Genomic DNA, 24,604 nt, shown 5'->3' with positions numbered 1-24,604 from the left:
CTTAAGTTTTCAACATCAATTGCAAGTTCCAACTGTCTTTAGCACACGTGAGCAATGTTTCAGAGATGATAAACACGGGGAAAACATTCATCCAGTTAAACCCACCTCCATGTCAATGCTTGCAGACAGGCTATAAAACACAACACAAAAAGGAACAACGCCCTATTATTTTGTCAGTGATAAACTGAACAGCAAAGTAACAGCGATGGCTGACAAAAGGCTCAGTGCAGAGTTAGTCACTGTGGGCTGCTTTATTTCCCTCCTGTCCAAAAGCATCTCATCAGATTGATTATTCAGTGCCAACGAGGACAACCATGTTTGAAGTCAGGCTAGTCAGCAAAAACCTTACAGCGATCCTAGACTCTCCAATAGTAAGTTGTTACAGTCCAGTTTGGCAGATCTTAAAAGTGTTATAGATTCAAAACAGAAACGGTATTGTTGTGGTGTTTTCTTCTCTAGAAACCCAAAGCTTTCACAGGTTTTGAAATATTGCAATTTCAAAAGCAGAATGACAAGGACCAAAAATCTCAGAGAAAGCTTCTTTACACATGAAGCACCACAACAGGGGGGTTTGCCAGACATGTTTTTCACATATATTTTTAATAGTTTCGTATCAAATATTAAGAAATTAAGCCAAAGCAAATCTTGTTTAAATATCAAAATTTAGCTCAGGATGTTCAGCATTTACAGAAGGATATCAAGAGCTGTCCCTAGCACAAAATAACCCAGAGAGACAAGCCCTTCCATCTAAGGTGCAGAAATACTCAAGAGTATCCAATATGCTCAGCTGAGGCAGACATCAGTTTGTGGAACATTCAGGAGTGGAGGTTGTTTGTTTTAATTAGAAACCTCCTTTTGTGCCAGACCATGCAGTTCTTGGAATTCCTTTATCTATAATGCATAGGACACAGATGTGGATTTCAGCACGTTTTGTAACAAGAGCACATGCCAAGACCATTAAGTAAGAACGTCAGACTCCACAGGACGCCTCTTGTCGTGCTCCATCTGTTTTGAGCTTCAGCCCACCCGCCTGCCATGGGCTGTGAACACGGACTCTGATCATGCTCTGCACCTACACCATCCCCCGAACATGGGACAGAAAGGAGCAGCCAAGCTGCACAGCAAATACTGATTTAAGCCAAGGTGTGCCAGGCAGGCAGCTGGGGACACTTACTCCTAACAAGTTTTCAGAGCCAGTCATTTTGCAGGGCCCTAACCAACCCAGGAGGTGTTACAAATCAAATTGAGCAAGCAGGCTCTTCTCGTTGTACATATTAGGATTGCCCCACTGAGAAGATGAACTATTGGAGAGAAGTGCTCTGATGATTTCACTGCTGAATTATGTAAATGATTTTAAACTTTCACACAGACAGGACAATACACATAATCGCTAGACTTACACATGCTTACAGATTTCAACCTATAAAATTTAAGATGATTTTAAAAAATATGACACTTTGATTAGAGCAGCTGCACTGTTATTATTACTGGAACTAGTTTCACTACTAGAAAGAATAAGCAGCAATGTGCCAGGGAAGAATGTAGTTTCAGAGTAGCTTTAATCAGTCTGGTCATACTGAGGCCAAAAACAATGCCAGTTTTGTCCTGCAACCTTCCATGCTCAACACAGCACTCACCTAGCAACTACACAGCATGAGCTGCTGCAGTTCACTGCAACTAACAAAAGATCAACTTCTGTCAATGCTCATTTTCATTCGGGCTGGCAAAACAACCAGACTCACCCTGTGGCCACAGAGCAACTTTTGGACCCCGTGGAAAGTGAAGGAACAGAGGGTGAAGGGCAGGAGGGCCCCTCGCAGCAACAGCCTGGTGAGATCTAGTTAAGCAGAGCATGAGATGCCAAGGATAACTGATACATGGTGACTGAGTCTTTCCAGTTCTGTGATGAGAGACATTTCAGCACATCTCTCCATCTCAATCCCTCACACGATGACAGCAGCTGCTTTTTCCCCACAGGTGCAGCACCAATTTACAGGCCTTTAAACTGGAAGGATATGGGAAGAAATTCAGCATCAGCAGCAGTTCAACATCCCTTGTCTTTCAGCTGGAACCATCCTGCCAGGAGAGCAGGCTACAAACAAGTAAAAAAAAAAAAGTTTCCCAAAAATGGCCCTTCTGACTTGAAGATTAAGCTGTTCTTTGAACCAGCTCATAGTGGTATTGCTACTTAATTCCATCTGATGAGCTGTGATAGTTTCAAGACAACATGTTTGACAAGTTGATTAGCAAACAAGAGGGCAAATATTTTTGTCCTTCATGCTTTTAAGTTTAAAAATTGTATTCCAAGAGCAAAACACAACCTAGGTTTACAAACAAAGCATACACAGTTACACAAAACAACACCCACATTCCAAACCAGATATTCCTGACAACAATCCAATCAACACAGAAGCTATGGCTTCAGCCATCCATTCTCACATGTCTAGCAATTCTCGGGGCAGCTGGAAACGTCAAACAAAAAGAAAGTATTAAAAGTAGAGTAAGATAATGCCTTGGAAACGACCATGAAAGAAGCAGCTCCGATCTGTAAAGTAGCAAAGGCTGACAGACTAACACCTACCTTCAGGTCACCTCCTGTGTCCCCCAGACAGTCTTTGTCCAGCTTAACCTATTTACAGTTATAATCTAATATCAGAATGAAGGAATACTTGCTGAATCTTTTATCTGTACATCTCTTGCTCATTGCAAGGCTCTAAAATGAGGGTAGGGAAGGTAGACATTATATTTACAAACAGAAAGCTAACTACTAATACCCAAGACAAATACATCCTCCCCAGGACCACTGCAACTCTCCCTTCCAACATTCATGGATGCTGACCAACTTTACTGGCAACAAACCATGCACTTAAACATGAGGGTAGAGAGTATTGCAAAGCAACACAGATGGGGGAACTTTCTTTTTTAAGAGAGGAGGGGGAAAAAGTTAACAGATTACAGCAGACAGTCTGCTCTAACAGATTGCAAGTACAAAATGGCCATCTACTTTGTATTTAGGATGCTTCACATCTTTGCTTGGCACAAGAGGATGGTCTGATCTCATCCATACCAGGCTGTGACTGACAAGTACTCAGCGTGTTTACTATTAAATACTGTCTCAGCAACTGATGTGTACACAATTGCTCAGACCTTACAAATGAGAAGAATGAGCAATCAAAGCAGACTAAAAGTCAAGCACAAGCTCTATTTGAAGTTAACAAGATGGGCAGCCACAAATTTCAAAGCTATTCCCACCATTAGGGATGAAGAACTTGACAAGATGTACCACTCCGAGGAGTTTTCTGAGACTCTGAAAGAGATTACCATTTTCTTGTTGGTTTTGCAAGGGAAAAAAGGAAAAAAAACTGCAATAAACATTCCAAAAACTGTTGAAATAGCCAGCGTGTTTTAGAAGTAATGATGACCTGTACCTACTACAGCAGCAACCCACTGACACAAAACTTGAAAATTAAAATATGTTTTAATTATGTGCTTCCAGTCTTCTGCTTCTTGACATAAAAAAGACACCCAGTTAGTACAAGGTATTTCACAAGTTGAGGTGCTTAAGTATAGAAGAATTTATAGAGCAAAGGGAAACGATTTCATTAAAACAAAGATCAGTAGGTGGAACAAAGAATTTGAACCACTCCCCGTTTCCTGCGCATGAGTCCTCAAGACAATTCACATGCAATCAAGAATTCTAATTCTCTACTAGCTCCATTCCCTAGATCCTTAAAGCTTTAACCAAACTCTTTTAGTGGAGTTGATGAATCCCAAATTGCGAAGTCTCAAACTGCATCAGAGGGCAGTTTGCTCAGGACACGCGTGTCATGGCAAGTCCCCACGTCAGAAGTCAGCAAAGGGCACTGCCACACACCTACAAATTACTATTTTGCTGCTCTTTTGGCACTGAAAAATAGTAGGTCAGTCAGAGGAGGAGAACTCTGCCACAGCAAGAACAACTGCTGCTCCTTCCCATCACCACTCAAGACCACAGGTACTCCTGATGTCTGCCTGCACACAACACACGGACAGGGTGAGATACCCATAGCTCTCACAGAGTCACCACAGCAGAACTGAAATGCTACAGAAACAAGAGAGAACCCCAGGTCTCCACAGCTACACAGTGGTTACAAATATTTTCATGTTTCTTATGGTATTTGAGGTAAAGGCAGTACACACCTTCCAAACTCCTAACACACAAGTCAGAGAAACAAAGTCACTAGAACAGGTATGTCTGGAAAGGGACCAGGAAGAGAAACAGATCAAAGAGGAAGATGGCATAATGGACACTGAGGAAAGACGACAAGGAGGACAGCCTCAACACCACTGAATTAAGACCTCTAACGTCACACCACATCTACTTTCATGCTACGTCTCACCTTCCGTTTCCACATGAATTGTGCTTTATTAAGCAAAGTTAAACAATAGTCTCAAAGCTGTCCGAGTTCTCATCGAACACTTTCCCCTTCCTGAGAAGTTGAACACTGGCAAACTATTTAAGTTCCATAGCTAGGAAACAAGGGCACAAGAAGGTGGAAAGGATGTATAAATAATCTTAAGGACTCCATTTTTAGCAAAAATAATTAGGGCACACGAGTGACCAGTGGCAACCAGGAAACCAAACTACATGGAACTGCACAGTGCATTATCCTTTATTGCCTTTTGATATAAATCCGTGGAGAGCAGTAGCTGTTCTCTTCATTCCCTGTGCTATTGGTTCGGCTCATAGAGGAGTTAATCCTCAAAATGCAAATACAACCCTTAAAAATCCACTTCATGGGGAAAAAATAGCCATCTACACAAGAATCTGGTCATCAGAAACTGAGGTGCTCAGCATCGCTGCTATTTCCCTTTCACCCCACACAGTTTAAGTTGTTAAAATAAGAATTTTCTGGTCGGTGCTCTTACGTAAAGAGGCAGAAACAGGTTCAGCAGCTCCATCTCATGTACAGAAAGTAAGCTTATGCCTCTTGCCTCTGGCGCTGTGTATTGCCCATGGGAAGACCATACTGACAAAGTGCACCAACAGCAGTTCTTCCCACAGCCTCTCTTCCAAACCAGTGTCGTCCTTTGCCAACTCAGGAACACGATGAGCTACTTTGCAAGTTTCAGTTAAGTGACAAATCCCAAGGGGGTGGCAGCGAGAGGGAGGACTGCTACTTATCTAGGTGAGTGGGCTGCAGCAGCAAAGCTTACCTGGTGGTTTGAGAGGGCTTCCTGACAAAGTTTTCAGATGAAATTACACCAGACAGCTTAAGGGGGAATGTTTGTCACCAATGAAACATGGAAATCCTATTACAGCCTGCTCTGGGTAGTACGCTCCTGCCACATACTTTTACACTAATTCGGATGTTTGTTTGCTGGACTGCTTTGTGCGCAGGTTCACTTCATTTGCCTGGAAAAAACTCACACGCAGCAAATCTCAGCTCGAGTGACCCAAAAAGCCCTGGGAGCCCCACTGCTACTCAGTAAGAAGCACAAGGACTCAACGCTTATGAGGGAACATTATTCAAATGAGCACAATAAGCCATCAGTTTCACGAAGGAACAGCACAACGCCCGTGAAAAATACCAGAGGCTGTACCGCAGTTTACTCTTCCTCAAACAGAACTTATACAACGTGTAACATGATACCTCCCACCTGAGAAAGCTTGCCTCTTCGGCTGCCAAAAACTCGACTTTAGGAAGCCCAGAACACAACACTGCCAGTCTACCTGTTCATCAGCTGATGGCCCGCACTGACCACAGACCCCGTCCCGCACTCGCCGCCCTTCTCGCAGCCCTCTCATCTCTGCCACGAGTTAGAAATGAACCGGATTTTATGATCGGTTATAAGTTAAAAAGGTTTATAGGTTACTTTACATCAATTTACAAGTAAGGCGTATGACAGGCACAAGCAGCCCGAGTTTGCCGGCTCTGCAGCCCCAGGAAACTCGCACTTAGAGCAGGAGACACACGGAGCGACCAGGAGGGACAAGCTGTGCTTGCCAGGAACCCGGTGCAGTTTTGCGAGAGTTTCTGGGCGCACAAGGACTCTCCGAGGCACAGAACGCTCAGGGAGCGCGCAAGGCGCTCGGCTGCGGAGGACCGCGGGAAGGAAGAAAGGAGTGCCGCCTCCCCCGGGATCACCCCCCACCGCGGGAGATGAGCCGCCCCCCGCCGCCCCAGCCCGGCACTCACACGACCGCCCGGGAGATCATCCAGGACACCATCGCGGCGGCGAAGGCGGCGCGTCCCCTCAGCCGCCCGGGCCGCAATGGCCGCGGCCCCGCCCGAACCGTGCCACCGGCGGCTGCGCGCGTGCGCCGTGCGGCTGCGGGGCGGGGCCGCGCCCGCAGGGGCGGGAGGGGAGCGGGGCGGGGGGACCTGGCTGTGAGGGGAGCCCGCCGTGTGTGAGGGGATGGAGCCGGGGTGAGGGTACCCGGGGGGGACCGGCTCCGGTGAGCAGTGTCTGCGTGTGGGAGACGCTCACCCCTTGCCTGGGCTTTTGTCCTGTGCCCCCATGCGCTTACGTTGGCTGTAGGACTCACCAAAACCTCCGTGTCACCCCCTGAAGTCGCCTCAGTGTGGTGGGACATGGTTGCTGGAGGGGTTAGGTGAGGGTGCTGTGTGTCACCCGGCTGGAGCCCTCCATACGGAGGAGTAGGGCGTGGGGCAGCGGCTCCCTGAGCTCCAGCACCCCCTGAATCACCCCGGGAAGGCGGGGTGATTGTTGTTGACGAGGACTCGGTACAAAAGGCTGTCCGAGGACACATCCTTAGGCGGCCACATAGACTGCTATGTGCAGGTACGCCAAAACTTCGGGTGAGCAGGAGGATACCTGTGGAAGGACTTAGTGCCTGTGCGTCCTGTTGCCTTTGTTCTTTCCCTACACACCTTGTTATCAGCTGCTGCCCAAGGCAGGACAGCAGCAGAGCCCACAGTGTGACCCACTCCAGGTATTCCTGCCGAGCTCATGGTCTGGCAGGTCAGGACATGCAGGAGAAGCTGACTGCTCCCTGATAGATTGCCTAATCCATTGCAACCCATCCCCGCATACCAGCTTTACACTTCCTGCAGGACCGTTTGCACGCATAAAAGGACAATATGTTGCTGAAACTGACTCATCTTCTGTCAGGAGAGGAGGTTGTACCAAATTCTGCCCTTGCCATCGCTGGAAATTTTCAACTTTACTCCGCTGATTTCAATACGAGTTACAGAGTGATATCCAAAGCGACAGATGTCGATGCCACTGAACATGCCACTCAGCAGCTACGGTAGGGAAAGAGAAGGTTACTGTTTCAATACTGCACCTGCTTACTCTCACAGAAAGTGACACGCCAAAGTCAGCCTCACAGTCTGTAGCAGAAATTAGTTCTTTAACAGGTCTTTAAGTGGGGATAATGTGCAGTTTCCCTGCCTGCCATACAGTAGGAAGAAAGAGCTTATTCTTTGTAAACTACTCCCTGCGTTATTCAGATGACAGGTGTGAGGCGAGTGCAAGATGGTTTCTGTTCCACAGGCAAGCACCAGAATTCCTCACCTTCACCAATGAGGAGCACCCAGCCACAGGTATTTTCACTCCCTTGCAGCCTTCAAACACACGTCAAAAGGCCAAAAGAAATGAAAGGAAGAGGGTGAATAAACAATCGTGGAAGATTTCAACAACAGCAATGTTTGAAAACTATTGCTATAGCTGTGTACCGTGAAAGTTGAAGCCTGGAATGGGAAAGTACACATTATAAAAATAAACTATTTTTAACCATGTAGGAATTTGGGTCTTGCAAGTTATGATATTGCCTATCTTGGGTGTCTCTTCAACTTGACCTTTGTAGGGGGTTACTGATGTAGGAAGAGGTAGAGAGGAATTTGTTTGTGAGCAATTTAAAGTACACCACTCATAAATCTCAGTTTTGAAACAGGCCTAACCTGAATGCATTCTTCCTTTCATTCAATGAAAGGAGAAATCTGAACCACTACTCCTATGCTCTCTTAATAACAAACTCCTCCAGTGAAGGACTGTACAGAGCAAACTCACACAGCAAAGCATTTGTAATATAAATTACCTAGGAGAGATTACATTTTAGACTCCAGCTCTGTGAACTCCTGCTGCCTGCCTGACGCTGTGCTGAAGTTGTAGCATTCCAGTCCCTCCAGAGCAAACTGCAAAATGAGAACTCTACTTTATAGCACATGAAATTAAGTACACAATACATTTCTTCACCATAAGCAATTGTGTGTTCGGTACTAGCTCAGAGAACCATTCCAGAAAAAGACTGATACTCTTTTTTTACTGTCTGAGATCATGTTTACAATGATTCCATAGCTGCATATTTTATTTCATATGGAGTATGTTTAGAGGAAAACCACTCCTTATTTTGTAGCAAGACATTTATTTTTCTTGCGTTTGTTGCCATGGCAATACTGTCTCTGGTGGAAAGCTAAATTTACATTTAAAGAGGCATTTTTTTCTAAAGGGTAAAGGCAGATGGCTCCTAAGAGTAATTTACCTTGCTAAGAAGATTAGACTTTATTTCATAGAATGTTTTGAGACTTAATTCCATGCAACGAGCTGGGTGGTGGTTGCTGGGCCCCCAGCAGACAGGCACAGCGATGCCACGTGAACTTCCCTGTATTCCAGTTCACACATAATGATAATCCATGCTCCTGTATGGCAGAAATAGAGAGAGCAACATGGCAATTAAATCCATGCCATGTACCTATTCAAACCTGGTGTGTCTTACTCATACGTCTGCCTATTTTTATGTAAGGAGGAGACTTTCAGGTATCTCATTATGGGATATTTTTGACACTCCTTCCAAAAGCCACTTAATATAGTTAAAAAGTTTCTGTAAATAGATTTAACAGTCTTTGGAAAATCATTTGTAAAGGTCACCTAACTTCTTTGATATAATACAATGTATGTATGCAAACATCAATATTTAACTTGCATCTCTTTTACAGGGTAAACCAACATCTCAGTTACACTGCAGATGTGCGAATAGCAATTGAGCAACATTTAGGAAGATATGAGCTAGTTTCTGAGAGAGGGGTTCATCCTCCCTGTAGTAGGAGGATGTGCTCCCCCAAAGACAGCATCGCATGTGTTAAAAATGCATATAGGTTAATCATAGTGCTGGGCTTTTCTTAACTTTGCTGTTTTGTATTAATCTATTCAAGAGGAGTCTCAAATATAGAAGAATTTGAAAAAATACAGAATTCTTTCAGTTACTGAATCATATCACACATTTGTGATTTTGGTATTAGAACACAGAACAGATGATGCCAGTTTACTTGTGGAAACAACAGAATACAGAATGAGTGAGGATAACCATTTCTAAGCTGGTGTGATTATTAATTAACATGGCTGAAATATATGATTGATGCTACCTTCAAATATTTAACTCCTCATCTATCTTTCCTGTGAAGCAACAGCAAAGGTAGGTTCTGATCACAGCCCAGATAAACAGCCCAGTAGTCCTTCTGCCTTAATGAGATTTCATTTGAGACAGAGTGAGTGTTGGGCAATGCTGTGGACGTTCTATGAAATCAAAGCAGCTGAAGCTTTTGCACAGAATTCTGGCCCTGCCACTTCTTGCTCACATGTGTGTTCAGCCTCCCAGCACAGCATCTCCCCAGGGAACAAGGCAAAGCCAGTTGGTGTCTAACACAGCTGTGTCTTAAGCTATTTTTTTTTCCAACACACAGACAGACAGAATGCCAAGAGGCCATTTGTTTATCTTTTTCATAAGTATTATTGTGATATTTATTAACATTCCAAATTAGTCATGTGAAGCATCCAACTTAATGAAAAAACAAATAGTTTAAAATTGATATTTCTGCCTTTTTTTCCTCTACATTTGGCATGTTTCACCACTGTTCTCACAGTTTTATTACACACAGTTTGACATTCATTTTAATGCTCTTGCTTCTATGTAAATAAATAAAATCCTTAGGTTTTGAATAATTTCTTCCCCTCATGTTCACAGATACACCTGCAAATGCAAAACCTGAAGACACAAACGGCAACATGATGTAAAATTCATAGTTTAGGGGGTTTCTCGAAGTCAGTTGCCCGACTTTCAGGGCCCTGACAGTTTCAGTTAGTTCTGAATTTTAAGCAACATGGAATTTAGAATTCAAAAGGCATCTAGCTGGAGTTGTAGGATGACTGCACTACATATTAGAGGGAAATCTTTGCAAGAAGATGATTTAGCAACAACAGGCCCATGGATTTTTTTCCTTCTAAGACTACAAAAGAATGAAGTCTAGCACTGTTAATTCTGTGAGGTCAGGAAAAGCAGATAAGGCTGGGACAAAACACCAAAAACAACCCAGAACAGTCCTGTCAATATAAAGCCAGAGCATTTTCACCACTCCAGCACTAGCCTGTTTTGACTGCAGCAGGCAATTCAGACAGAATCCAATTAATTTGATTAAAAGTACAAACACTAAAAGCGTACTCTGCTTCCTATTTTAAAGAAAATTCACCATGCTGTGAAGGGGCTTATCATGAAAAGGCAATCACTATTGATTTGTTTTATCAATTTTTAATGGCTTGCAATGGGTTAAGTGCCTCTAATTCCTTCTTACCAGAAACATAAGAGCACCCCTTAGGATTTTTTTTTTCTGAAGGGAAATGTGATCTAAAGAGGAAGGGGAAAGTTCAGAACAGCTCCGTCTGAGACTTTCTCCTGGCAGCAGTCATATGTCCATCCTACCTTATTACTTCCATTTGGAGTTGAAAGCATATGAAATGCAGCCCCACAAGGGCAAGCTGAGGCAACAGAGGAGCTGATTTCCAGCTCATCAGGAGTACCCAGGAGGCTCTCACAGAGCAGCTCTGCTGTCCCTGTCGCTTCCCCATGTCTGCATTGATAAACCACAGACAGAGAGGTCTGACCTGTATTGCACTGGACCTCTGCAGCTAAGTGTGACCACACCAGTACAGCCCAGGTTGGTATAGGTTATTTTCCCCCTGTTCCCAAGCAGAACAGCATTAAAGCTGTTCAAAAACTGCAAATGAATGTGTCAGTAAATATAAACCTCTCTCTCCTGGGAGCAAACCCGTTTTAAATGATGGGCTACACATCCTCTGGTATCTGATGATCCACTCTCTGGGATTTGCAATCTGTACACAGAGTCACAGACCAAAGCCATATTATTCCTTCCTGTCTGGGTAGTGTCATCTCAGCTATGTTCCATTACTACTTGTGATGCATCACATTTAATAATTATAGCAATCTGTTAGAGGTTTTTTTTTAAAATACACTTTCTGCTTTTGATGTTTCTGATCCCTATGGAAAGCTTACGCTATTTTATAGTCTGCTGACTAAGCTCATGTGCACACCAGCTGCATTTTATCAGGAAACAATGTTTGCCTTTTGAACTGGCTGATAGATTTTATTTAAAATGAAGGAGGTATACATTCTTTGGCAACACTTAGAACCTTGTTCAGCACAATATCCAATTGCAGAAATTTGCAGTCTCCAACCAGCTAAACAGTGCAGAAGCCCATGACCATCAGCCCAAAAGAGGTAGAAAAAAACATATCATGGAACTGGAAAGGACCCCAGGTTTATCTGCTGCACAACAAAACTAGGATCCACCATGTCATTTGGACAGATGTCTTGTCCTACCTGTTCCTGAAGCCTTTTAACAGAGATTACACACCTTTTCTTACCATGTTTACTAGCCCTTTATTATCCTACTGGGAAGCTTGTCCTTGTATCAAAGTTAATCTGAGTCAAGGGGTATTCAGGAGTTTTTATCCTGCCTCCACCAAGTTTGGAAGGAAAAGTGTTAATTTCCTTTGCAACAACTTCAAAAAACCAAAACCAGTACTTAAGCTATTAAATCATGCCTTGAATAAATAACTCCAATTCCTTACAGGACATTTTCTAGACCTTTCCATTCCTTTTATTACAGCCAACTCTACTGAAATGTAGAGGCGAAACCCACACACAGAGCCTGAGAGGAGCCTAATCAGTACCAAGAGCTGAAGGACTACATCATACATTATCCAGCAACTCCAGAGGCTGCCAGCAAAGGACACTGGGCTATCAGGTTTCCCTTTCTTTCTTTCCCACCCTCCCAGGGCAGCACACCACAATTAGCTGGGAGAGCTATCCCAGGGGGAACACTCCTGTGAGCCAGGATAACAATTCCTATGTACAACCCAAAGTTAGCCTTTAGCCAGCTGACCCCACTAGGCTTTCCTTGCTCCTTCTAAGACAGGTCCAGTCAAAACTGCTGACCAACAAATGCATTTAAGGAAGTTGTTTTATTAGACAGTGTCCTGATGTTGGTTCTCCTCTCCCTGGAGCAATGCTTTCTATGTCCTCATTACTGAGTTCCTTTTCTTCCAAGAACTGTCCTCTCTCTGCATTCTACCCAGAACTGGGGAAAAGATCTCTTTCCATATATTTTAAAATAGGAAGGGAATATAATTTCATCCAACTTAAACCCAAGACACAGAGATCATTAATTCATGTGTTGTGTCAGATAACCTTTGTTTTCTAGAAGCAGTGCTGCCAGCAAAGGATATTGATTTGAAGGCATCTAAACATCGACTTTGTTTTTAATTTTCATCAGTAAATTGTTTTTCCCTATAGAAAGCTAGGCCCATGCTTTTAAATTTGAATTTGCCTTTAGTTTCCAGTCATTGGTTCCTACTATGCTCTAAGTGATAAATTAAAGAGCTCTTTCACACTCATTATCTCCCCACAAGGACTTACACGTGCATAAGTCACCTTTCAATCTCTTGATAAATTAAACTGCAAGTTTCTTGAAATGTTTTTTCTAGTCCCTAAATGCCTCATGGTAGATTTCTAGCTCTAACTCCCAGATTTTTTTCACCACTTTCATATACTGAACTCTGTAACCAGATTTCTCTATATGACTATTTAACTCTATATGACTTGGAGTGGCATAAGTCTGCCACCTACTTTTTATTCTCATTAGTAGAGGAAGCAAAATTGGAGTTAAAAAAAATTATTGGGTGCTCATATTCAGTTATTTGTCCCCTTTGATCTGGGCATCTTCCTCACATGCTGCTTCTCAAAACCCTGGCTCCCAGTCTGAAGGTTTTGTTGATCTCTGTTCTTGGAGGGCTCACCTAATACAGCAAAAATTACTTTCCTCTACAAGAGCCCAGGTTATTAAGCACTTCCACAAGGATGCTGTTCCCCCTTGCTGGAAGTTAAGAGAGTTAGTACAAGGTTTCTTCAGCCACCCAGGGAAGGGGGAGCTGGGCTGTACCCCAGAGGTACGGCTGGGTGGGAGCACCCCCGTGTCCTCACTCCCAAAAGTACAAGGACTCAGCAAGGATGCTGTGCAGGCTGCCTGCCCTGCCTTCCTCCCCACTGCTGACAACCCCCACCGGCTTGTCCTGGGTCTGAAATCAAAGCTTAATATTTCTATAATATAATATCACAACCATCAGAGTGTGCAGTCAGATTAACAGCAAAAGGATCATCAGCCCTTACACTGTATCCAACTTGCAGTTTGCAAATAGAGGAAACATTCATTTTCACCCTGCAAGAAACAAGTACTTGCTTCTTACTGTACAGAGTGACTCAAATCAGCACTGAAGAAAACAAAGGTTATGTGTAAAAAAAAAAAGTTGGCTTGTTTAATATTATCAAAACAAGCAGATACACACATGAAAGTGTCTCTCTTGATCCACAGAAACCCTTCCAGCCTCAAAAAGGCCTTTTCCATCTTCTGTGGCAAGGAAGTCCCACTTTAGTTCTTTCCTCTGTTATTTCAGCTGGACATTGCCAGCTAACAGGGTACATCTCTATGTAGTCTGGTATCCTTGGAATATAAGTGCAAGTTGTTTAAGACATTAGCAATAATTGTCAAAATCTTGAAACCTCTGTGGGAAGCAGCAGGAGGCTTGCACAGGAATGTTTTGCACTGCTAGAAATCCCTACCAGGGTGTGTTACTCTGTGCTCTCTCAGAAGGCAGCCCGAAGATGTGTCTCATATTAGGAACTCTGCCACCTTTGCTTTCCAAAGAGCCTTTTAGTTCTTAGGAAAGTTGACTCTGAGAAAGGGAGTGCAGACAGTCTTTCAGCCTGTCTAGACATTCTGGATGCTGAATGTTTAATGGCCTGGTATAACATAGCTGGACTATAGCAGTGGAAAGCCATGAAGGCAGGAAAAACAATAGGCAGAACTTCTGGTTTAACAGGCATAAATACACTGTGGCTGTAGCTGCTCTGAGCCTGTAGCCTGCAGGAGGCTAGGAAACAATCATCCACATTATGTTAAGGAAGCTCTGTCTAGACAAATCAGACCTTCTTCCCACAGAGGTTGATCCTTTTCTGCATACCACTTGTCTCTCAGAAGTTGCTAGAAATAACTGTTAGCCATCAAAAATTGACACCAAAAGGCACTGTCCAGAAGTCAAAAAGGGGAATTAGAAGCTGGTTTTAGTTTGCTTTCCCACAATATTCCTGTAAAAACACAGTTCTTCCACATAGTCTTTTTTTTCATCCTCTCTAATACGTTTTGGAACACAATCCATCAAGATACATGTAACCAGAAGTAACACAAAGGAAAAAAACCTATGAAACCAAAGGGTAACCTAAAACTCAGGAACCTTAGCAGCTGATCACTGGAGTATTTAGGACCACCAGTTCCACAAATGATGGATGCTCAACAGTTAACTGAGCACACATTGTTGATCAGCTGAATTAAAAAACAAAGTCACCTTTATGGTTTTGAGTGGCTTTTAAAGTTTGTGGTTGACACACTGAGTTCTTAAGCACAAATCAAGCACCCAAATTTCACCATCCTTAGCATAGAACAAGTCTTGTAGCTTATGAAAATGCTGAAAAGAAGACATTATTATCTTCTCACTCTATTTCCCTGTAGACAAGTTGCATCACAACTGCAAGCACCACTAAAAATCTCATGTATCAATGAGTTCAGTCTTCAACTGGTGTAGCAGTTACCAAACGTGTTTTCAGACCCCTTTTTCATCTAAGAAAGTTAACTTAAACAACATGAAACACAAGTGTTAAATTGCTAGGTCATAACTTCGAGGGCTCAAAGCAGTTTAAGACATAAGTTGACTTGGAGTCAACACAAATCTCTGGGGTTGTGCTTATTACAACTGTTTCCTTAAACTTCCATTTCATCCTTCTGTTGTCAGTAATTGAAAACAAGAAAGGCAGCAGATTTGCATTGCATTTGGGCATGTGAGAGTCCCAAATTAGGGGTTTAATAGGGGCCATTTGAGGCCTCCTCCTGTAAAGGGAACATCCCTCCCTTCAGGGCTGCCACACAGGCTGGCTCACCACCTGCCTTGGACCTTGACCTTTCTGAATCATGTCAAACAAAGCTGTGTGCAGTCATCTGAAGTCTGCTTCAGGTAAATAACCACTGGGATTAAAGAGCCAGTAGAAAAGACTTGATGGTCTTTTCTGAAGTCCAGGTTAATGTAGTGTTTTCAGATACAGACCAGCCTGTGCTGGGGAAGTTTCTGCACATTATATCCTCTAATTACAACTTGATGTTTTATAATTTGGGGTCATCTTATATGGCCAAATAATGAATATTCACAGATAGTTACTGCTGCAACTTGGTAATACCAAAGCAAAGTTCTGGGAACATAATTTTGATTAAAAGGGAAAAGATGTAAAGGAGGGGGAAAGTAGAGGACTAAGAGATGAAGATTTAATTTAAATTACTTTTTGCCTCACTTCAGCAACTTTTAACACTAAAGCTAACAAGTATTTTAGTCTATTAATCTGAAAGCAAAATCTAAACACAGAAAGGGTACCAGAGTACGCCTGGCACCCGGTAGGTTCTTGGCTTTAGGACCTGATTATAAGAGCAAGGCCACCTTCAGACCACTCCAGTGAAAGGAGGCAGGTCTCCTGCAGAGCTGTGCAGCCCGTGCTCACAAAGCAGGGGGCCACACACTGTGCTAGAACTCCGTAGGAACCAGCCTAAGAATGGTTACAAGAATCTTTCTTGAAAATGGAGTAAAGGAGGAGGAGCCACCTCTTCTCAGTGGTGCCCAGGGAAAGGACAAGAGGCAATGAGCACAAGCTGAAATACAGGAAATCCCATTTGAGCTCAAGAAAATATTTTCCCCACTGTGATAGGTTGCCCAGAGAAACTGAAGTCTCCAGCCTTGAAGATTCATTCAGAACTCGGCTGGCCGGGGCCCTGAGCAGCCAGCTCAAGGTGGCCCTGCTCTGAGTAGGGGCATCAGACTAGACAATCTCCAGCCTCAGCTAGTCCGTGACTCCAAGACAATCTTTTCATTCAATTAAATGACACAGCAACAGCCAAACACAATCTTTCTGCTGTTAAACCCAAGAAGACATGCAAGTCCCTTCTCATCTCTGCTTATGGAGGTCTGTGCCTCTTCAGATTGTCATTATAAGATGTAATGTTTCATTACAGTTCTTGCAGTAAGGGCAGACTTAAATCAATTCCCTTTCTAGGGCCAATTTTGAGCATAGCCTGAACAAATGTGACAGACAGACCCTGGAACACTCCTAATGAGAACAGTAAATTAATCGAAGGAGTTACTGGCTCAGTAGAAAATTCGTGATAGTTTTAATTGGGATAACAGTGCCAAGAAAAATACTAAAGTACCACTGCTTGATCAGCACAGAATCAGTAACATAATTTGTTTACACCCTGTGCCAGGCAACACTATGAAATATTAAGACAATCCTTCTCAAAAAGATATTGTTAAATAAAAGCTATTACTGAATTGCAGGACACAATTAACATTAATTTGTTAGCCTTCCCTGACACAGAAACTCAACAGGACAGGCAGTTGGAATACAGGAAAGAAACCTATGCATCAGTTTTAATCTAATTGGTAGACAGTTTACTGGCAGGAGGAAAGAAGAACTAGCATCACACAAAAATAGCCATCAGGAAAGTCTGTTAAAGGGAGGGTACTACATGTGATAATTACTGTTTCAGACAAAACTGGTAAACAGTCATGCTTAATGAGATAAAGATATGGGGGAAGTGCTACAGTTGCATTAAGAAAATGCAAAGGAACTTGGATAGCAGAATACTAAGTGAGGCTGAGAAAGAAGAATCTGAGGAGACAGAATATTACAGAAATTAAAAAAAAAAGTTAAGTAAAATAATTTTTTCTAAGCCATTATGAGCTTTTCTTTCTACCTCAGGTCCAGAAATACCCAACCATCTTTCTGTTATTGCCTTTTTCCTCTCGTGACAAACAAGTAGCCATAAGTTCTCATCATTTCCCCCATCTTGCGCACAGTTTAATGGTGGCTGAACTCAGCTATTTCTTACGTCAGCTTTAGACCTTTCCTAAACCTTCCCCTTTTCTTTTTATTGTATGCATTGTACAGCAGCATGCTAAACCCTGTCCTTACCATAACCACTGCCTGTTTTAGCTATGTCAGAATAAGTAATGCCAGCATCCCAGTGATGTCAGTCTAAAGCTGCTGTTAGCAGGAGCTCCTGCTTCTCTGGGGGTCACAACCCCAACACAATTCATACAGAAACTGGAGATTCAGGAAGTAGAAAGTTCCCTGGATAGCAGCACCAACACAGCTCTTTAAACTGATTTTTAAAAGATTCTTAATGTTTACATTGAAGCTTCTTAAGTTATGTACAGAGCACTAATCAGATTATAAGATTCCTATTCCAAGTACTGCAATCCACTGTGTGTGGGGTGCCATGTGAACCTTTAACAACTCAGGAGGCAAAAGACTCTAGCCAGACATACTGTACCTTTTCTCTCTTTTTATCTTTACTACACAATATACTAGTGAGCTCTAGCGAGGATGAGTCCTGACCCACCTCCCAGGTAATTCAAAGAAGATGTATAAATTTATTTCAGTGCTGAACATACCCTATTCTGTTTATCAGTAATACTATCTACTCATAAAACAACCAACTTAAACACCTTTCATCCAACACAGAAAGAAATTCCTCTACCATACTCTGGGAAACTTTAGCACATCTTAAAATCAAGATAGAAGTCCACCATAGAAGTAATAACTGTCTTCACAGGGTTGTTTGTGATTTTTCTTTTTACTGTTACCCATCTGCTAACCTTCAGAAGCTACTAATTGTAAAAGCACAGAGATAGCAATAGCCAAGCATTTAATGTTAATCAAAAATAAATAGAAATATACGCTGGAAAATCCACAAAGCTGGTGCTTCAGAAGCCCACATGCATTTCTATACCCCAACTAGGCTTCCAGCCAGTAGCCTCCCAACAAAAGAAAAATCACTTACTGGCCTTTATATAGTTTAGGTGTAAGTGGGAGGAAGCACTACTGGAAGCAAAGGTTCCTGGGAAGGTGATTAATTAATTTTTAATTGTTTTTACCAGTAATTGGTTTCAGGTTTTATGTGTGAGCGATTGACAGGAGAAAGGAGTAGCCTTGCTGGGAGCAGCCTAGTAAAAGCCAGGCCCTGTCAGAAGGCCCATCAGCACTGCTGAGGCTGTTTGGGCTCAGTATGTGCCCTCTCTTCTGGAGTTTTGTTCTGTGGACAGATTCCCTTAGCTCAATAAGAATTTGTTCTCAGTTCTGGTGCTGCTTTCTGGGCAGTACAGCCTATGTAGTTGTGGGAGAGCTGAGGAGGCTGACAGATATGCCTAAAGCTCAGTCTGATTCTTGAGAAATACTGAGCCTCAAGCTGACATCAGTAGCTCGATGAGAGGCAGGGAAGAAGCTTGAATGGAGACGTAACATTACTAGGATGGCCACGGAAAGGTTACACTGCTGCTGCTGCTGTGCATCACCCTTGCTCTTAATTCTTGCACCTGGGCTGAGGGACCAGTAGAAATGGCATCTTCCATCTGTAGCCTGAAGAAACTGAGAACATTTTCCTCCAAGCAAATTCAAAGAGGTTGTTTTAAGTGGAGACATTGTCTGATAAGGCCAAAGCAGGGTCCTGCAGTTTCACGTGAGGAATTAAGCCTGTAGGTATTCAGGGAAAGGTGGGGAATGGTAGCCTTGTTATCTCTATTCCCCCACCCTCTGCGTTTTACCTGTATAGGGTGTAAACTCATGAGGACGGGGAGGGGCTGTTTGGTACCAAGGTATTGTGCTGGTCTGATAATGCTTTGCCCTCAGGCTGCACTTAAACACTCACTGCAGGAAACAGTGGCAGCTGTTAAAGGTGGTGCCATCCCCAGCTGCAGGGAGGTGTCCAGCCCCAGGGCAGGGTCAGCCCAGCCCAGCTCGGCTCAGTTCAGCAGCTCCCGGGCTCAGTAGAACCCGGCCCTGAAGCTTCACTGTGCTGAGCTGGCCGACTGTGTATTCAGTGTGGGGTACTCAGGAGCTCTGTTTGCTGGCTCGAGTGTAAGGCAGTGTTTGATTGAGTGAGGGGCAGGGGATTAGGGCTGGACTAATATTTCGAGATGTCATCAAACTTCTGAGGAAGAGGATGTATTGAAGGTCGTATATATTTAATTTGTTCAGCCATCTTTTGGTGATATCTCATTAGCTGGAACAGAAAGAAATGGTGGAGTCAGGATGTGCTGCATTCATGTGCTCTAGGCTACAGATTGACTATGAAGCATCACACGGAGGCTCAGTAGTGCTTCTTGCTGTTGTCAGCTTTGATGGAGTGGCACCCTGTGAACTGCAATGTTTTCTTGTGCAGATATGGCTGGAGTGATCCGCAAAGGCAGTAAACTTAATTCCCCTGTGTGCTGTAGCAACAGTATCAAAGAAGTCTTGAGGGTGATACCTGGGCACAGAGGGGTGCTGTATTCACCTGCAATGTAAATATAGCAGTAAATTTGCAGCCTTTTTACAAGTGAGAAAGCCAAGATACAGGAAGAGATTAGGAGTGGTCAGTGGAGAGCCCCAGATGGAGTTGTGACTGTAGACAGTCAGAGAGGCAATGAATCACCACAGGGGATGTAAGTGGCAGAGCTAGGGAGGTAACGTCAAGAACCACAACTCTTGCTGTCATGCACCTCTGCACCCCCAGGTGTTTAGTGCAGCCTTTGCATCTGCAGTAAATAGCTGTCTTCAGATAATCATATTTTCCCACTGATCCTGTGTCCCATTCAGTGCTCTAGAACTGCCTCACCACTCAAATTACTATGTTTTTAAGGAAGATGGTTTTGGTAGGATGAATTAAGAAAAGCCCTTGGTCTCTCTGTAGAAGATAAGACAATTTGAAATCAAAAGTTTACTTTATTACAGAAGTAACTGATAATTGAGGAAAAAAATGGGCTTTTTCTTGGCTGTGAATTTGCAAATTCGGAAAATTTTAAACCAAACTGTTAAATATAGATTATTAATTTTCTAGTGCTGAACCCTAGAAAAACATTAAATGTGGCTTTCCAAATTTCTGAGGAATTGTGAATTCAGAGAAAACTGACGCTTGCTATCTCCCAAGGAAAGGTGAAATAGAACTAGAAGTATACAGGACATATTTTAGGAAGAAGAAGCTCAGTTTTAATTCTGCTTCAGAGTTGTTGACAGTGACAAGTCATTTTGCCTTTCTCAATTTTCCTTCCTGCAAAGTGGAAATAACCATTTCAAAATGTGGCATTTATCTGTTTGGAGAAGGTGCAATTACTGCCAATACAGGCTGTGCTGCATTTCAACCTGGAAGTTAGAAAAAGCTCTCAGTAAAGATCTTGATTTTGCAACTGCCCAATGTGTACACTTTCAGGGAAGTGCAACTGAAAACATTTTGGGGAAAAACCCTCCCCCATTTGTTGAAGACATAAACAGCACCATCAACGTTTTTTTCAATTATAGCTAAAGATGGAAGATGCAGTGATTTTTGAAATCACGGAAATAGCTTTTCTTGATGCTTGGAGGGATAGAAGACTGAGACTTATTTCCCCCAGCTTCCTATTCCCATGCCTTTGTGCAAAGTTGCCCCTTTCAGATGGGCTCAGATGGTTAATGTGTGTTTGATGTGCAATTTGGGTGAGAGGATGAACCCAGCAGGTCATACCCAGCACCCAGCATCAGGGTTGTCTTTCCTTTGTTGGGATGGCTGGACCTCTTTACTTGGCCAGTAAGTCTTGGTGACTGTATTACCCAGAGCTGCGCTGGGGCCACAGGAGTGGAAGGGTGCAAGGGAGCAGTTTGTCTGCAGTCCATTTCCCAAAGGGAGCTCTCCTTCCCTGGGGATCAGTCTAGAGGTGTTTTGCTTTATTTTTCTGTGGACTTCTCCAGCCTGAAGGTGTCAGCTCTGTTTTCTTATTGTCCATGGGCATGTGGCTCTGAGTGTTGCTCCTGAGCTCCAAAAGGATGATTCCTCTGATCTTTCTAGAGGCTTCCTTATGACACTTTCTTTGGAAGATGCATCAGTTCATACCATCCCTAATTCTTCCAATCCTGTGAATTTTGGTGCTTTGAATTTTCTGTTCAAATATTCCACATATTTATCAAGGAAATAGGGAAGGTGTTGCTTTGAAAAAGGAATTAATATATAGGTTTGACACCAGCAAAGGCTTCTGAGAAAGGAAGAAGTCCTGCTGAAGTGTGATAGAGCACAGACTGTTTAAAAGTTTACATCTAAGCTATTTTCAGGCCCTACTCCGCAGCACCATGACTTTATGTTCTGTTGCAGACAGAGGCTCCGAGATGACTTATCCACATCCTGAGCATTTAGTGCTCTTCCAGTTTACAGCACTTTGCAGATAAAGGAAGGAGAGAAGGAAGCAGCAAAGAAGAAATGGGTAAATGAATGGAGGCTGAAGGTGGAAAACATGTTCAGCAAGCTGTGGGTCTCACGTATGCTGATCCACATGAACATTTTGACTTTCCCCAAGCAACTCTGTGGTAACAGAAGCTGCTCCAAGCTGAATAAGTGAAAGAGAGAAGAGCTGAGATGTGGAGTTACTGGGGAGTGATGCTGCCCTGACAATTTGCCATCACCTTCCCTTGAGGTGTCTTCTCCTGGTCTAACTCAGGGGTGTTGTGGGGAGCAGAGCAAAGGTCCTGCCCTCCTCACTTGGCATCTGGAACTGACAGCTGACCATGGGAATTCACACCTACATGGTGATGTTACTTGACCTTACTGATATTTTCAGGTAAAAACAACTGTAAAATGGTTCAGCCTTTAGTGAATTCTAATCTGTACTAAAACATACTTCTGGTGTCAGTGCTTTGATACAAATTTTTTGAACAAATTAAAAACGCTTTACTCTTAATATTTTGGTACTTCGTGATGAATTCACAGGTTCAGTCTATCAGAATCATGTAAATTGGCTTCTTTTGGCATATTTTACATTTTGTTGTACACTAATGTAATCTAGTTAATTGTAGAATCCAATAATATCTCAAATTACTACTTGATTAAACAAGAGGGAATCCAATGATTATTTGATATGATTAATACTTATATAGTAAGTCTTGTAACTTCTTTGTATGCCCTTTATGAATAACTGCCCCATACTTAGACTTTTTCTCCTTCTGCAAGACTGTGGTACTCATGTGTTGGTTGTAGCATCACCCTGGGATGTGGATGAAGATCTCAAATGCACTATGGCTGCTCCTGCAGCTTCTCAGGAACACGCCTCCGTGCATCCCTGGCCTGCTGCCACGGGATGCCAGGCACCTATAGGCTCAAGTATAAATGTTACGTCTTGGAACTGACGCTGATACTGTGAACAAACTTGTCGTGGTGAATGATGATTTCTTTTTTGTTTGTTTGTTTTCTGTTAATTACCTTCCTTTGTACCAGAAGTTATTTGTTCCACTGAAATACATGGGAATGTGCAAAGCTGGCACTCTTGATTTATTGCTTTTGCCTCATAATCTATTTTTCAAAAAATGCACTGTTCAAATTTGCTTTTAGTGCTACATGGGAAATCATTAACCTGCCCTATTGAGGGCAGGCGTCCCAGTAAAGGCAGGCAGAAGTTCAGGAAAGCTACACCTCCAGACAACATGAAGAAAGAACTCTTGAAACGCAAACATGGCATTACTACAGCCTGACCACGGGCTCCATGCAAAGAAGAACAGACTGATAGCACAGGGCTGCATGGCCTCCTTGGGAGACACAGCACAATCTCTCAGTTGAAGCCTGTGGGAGTCTCTGAGCTCACTGTTTGGGTGTCCTGTTTGCTGGCATTCAGCAGGATCCAATGAAGTCTTCTAGGTCTGAAGTGTTCTGTCTGTAAAAGCTTCTGAGGGACTAAACTGACCGTGCATTCCTAGGGAGTTCTGTGGCCTTGTTTGCAGTAGGGAGAAATGGATGGATGGATGGATGGATGTCTTTAATGAACTCCCAGCACATTGACATGGGGGGAGAAGGTGCTGCAGATGGCAGACCTGGTCCTGGCTCTCCCATACCCTGGTGCCTGGCTCCTGGGATACCCTTGCCTGCCTCAGCTCTCACCGAATCATAGAACGGCTCAAGACAGAAAGGACTACAGCAGGTCATTCCAGAGCACATGGCATAGGATTGTGTCCAGCCAGTTCTGGGATATCTCCAGTGAGGGAGACTCCACAGGCTCTCTGGCTATTCCAGCACTGTTCCAGTGCTCAGTCGCTGCAGCGTAAAGAACTTCTTCCTCATGTTCAGGTGCAACTTCGCTGCGCGTCAGTTGCTGCCTGTTGCTTCCTGTCCTATCTCTGGGCACGGCCGAGCCGAGCCTGGTCCACGCTCTTGGCACCTCCTTTCATTCACTCGCACACATTAATGCGCTCCGGGCGCGGTGCCTGAAGCGGGGTGTGGGCGAGCCCGACGTGGGTATTCAGCCGCTTCTCCCACCGAGGGGAGACACGCCGGAGGGGCTGTGCTCGAGCTCCCGCAGAGGCACTGGAGGCACGGAGAGGGTCCCCCGCAGTGTCACATCACCGCGGGGCCGCTTCCCGGGGGCGCGCGGGCGGCAGGTGAGGGCTGCGCTCCCCCGGCCGGGGCAGGGGCCGGCGGGACGAGCTCCTGGGGGGGGTCCCCGGTGACCCCGCGGCGGCCGCGGACTCTTTGCGGCGGCGGCCACTCGCCCCGCGCTCCCGGCGGAGGGAGACGGCGCGCGGCGCTGGTCTCCATGGCAGTGGAGCTGCGTGGGCGGAGTGGTCGGGGCCGCAGCGCGGCGGGCGCGCGCGCGCGGGAGGGAGGAGGGGGGCGGGAGGAGGGAGCGCGCGCCCCGGCCGCCCCCGCCCTCGCGCTGTTTGTGTCGGGCTGTGGCGGCGGCCGAGGGGCCCCGACCCTGCCGAGCCCGCAGCCCCGCGCCCGTCCCCGCCCCGCGCCCGCCATGCGCGGCCCCTAGAGCGGCGGGCTCGGCGGCTGGTGCGGTGCCTGCGCGGCGGAGGCGGCCATGGCGGTGGAGACGCGGCCGGAGCTGGTGGGGAAGCGGTTCCTGTGCCTGGGCGGCGAGGAGCCGCCGGAGAGCGGGCGCTGGCGGGCCGGGGTCATCCGCGCCGTGTCCCAGCGGGACTCGCACAGCCCCGAGCTGGCGGTAAGAGCCGCGCCGGGGGGGCGGCGGGCCCGGCGGGGCACAGCCCCGGGCTCGCTGCGGGGCCGGGGGTCGCGGCGGCGCCGGGCGGGCTCCCCGCGGGACTGCGGCCTCGCCGGCCCCGAGCCCCGGCCGGGCAGCCGCGGGGGACGGGGCCGGGGCCGGCCCGGCCGCGGGGGACGGTGGGGCAGCCCCCGGAGCGGCGGGGGGAATGCGGCTGGTC

General features: G+C 44.8%; 2 protein-coding genes across 3 annotated transcripts in view; one reads left to right on the top strand and one right to left on the bottom strand.

Annotated features, from left to right (window-relative positions):
• Positions 1-6,274, bottom strand: part of REEP3 (receptor accessory protein 3) — a 36,018-nt gene extending 29,744 nt beyond the window's left edge. Inside the window, exon 1 of the mRNA XM_050305495.1 lies at positions 6,180-6,274. Coding sequence (XP_050161452.1) covers positions 6,180-6,211 — 32 coding nt within the window. The 5' untranslated portion in view covers positions 6,212-6,274. The remainder of the gene's footprint in view (positions 1-6,179) is intronic.
• A 17,837-nt stretch (positions 6,275-24,111) lies between these two features.
• Positions 24,112-24,604, top strand: part of JMJD1C (jumonji domain containing 1C) — a 154,570-nt gene continuing 154,077 nt past the window's right edge. Inside the window, exon 1 of one of the 2 annotated variants that reach the window (XM_050305485.1) lies at positions 24,112-24,384. In XM_050305485.1, coding sequence (XP_050161442.1) covers positions 24,244-24,384 — 141 coding nt within the window. In that variant the 5' untranslated portion in view covers positions 24,112-24,243. The remainder of the gene's footprint in view (positions 24,385-24,604) is intronic. The other variant, XM_050305492.1, reaches the window with a different exon arrangement.

The sequence above is a fragment of the Myiozetetes cayanensis genome, unplaced genomic scaffold (assembly GCF_022539395.1).
Source record: "Myiozetetes cayanensis isolate MyiCay16 unplaced genomic scaffold, myiCay2020 scf10, whole genome shotgun sequence".
NCBI classification, from domain to species: Eukaryota; Metazoa; Chordata; class Aves; order Passeriformes; family Tyrannidae; genus Myiozetetes; species Myiozetetes cayanensis.
The sequence above is the reverse complement of the archived record's forward strand: the minus strand, read 5'-3'. Positions and strand labels throughout refer to the sequence as shown.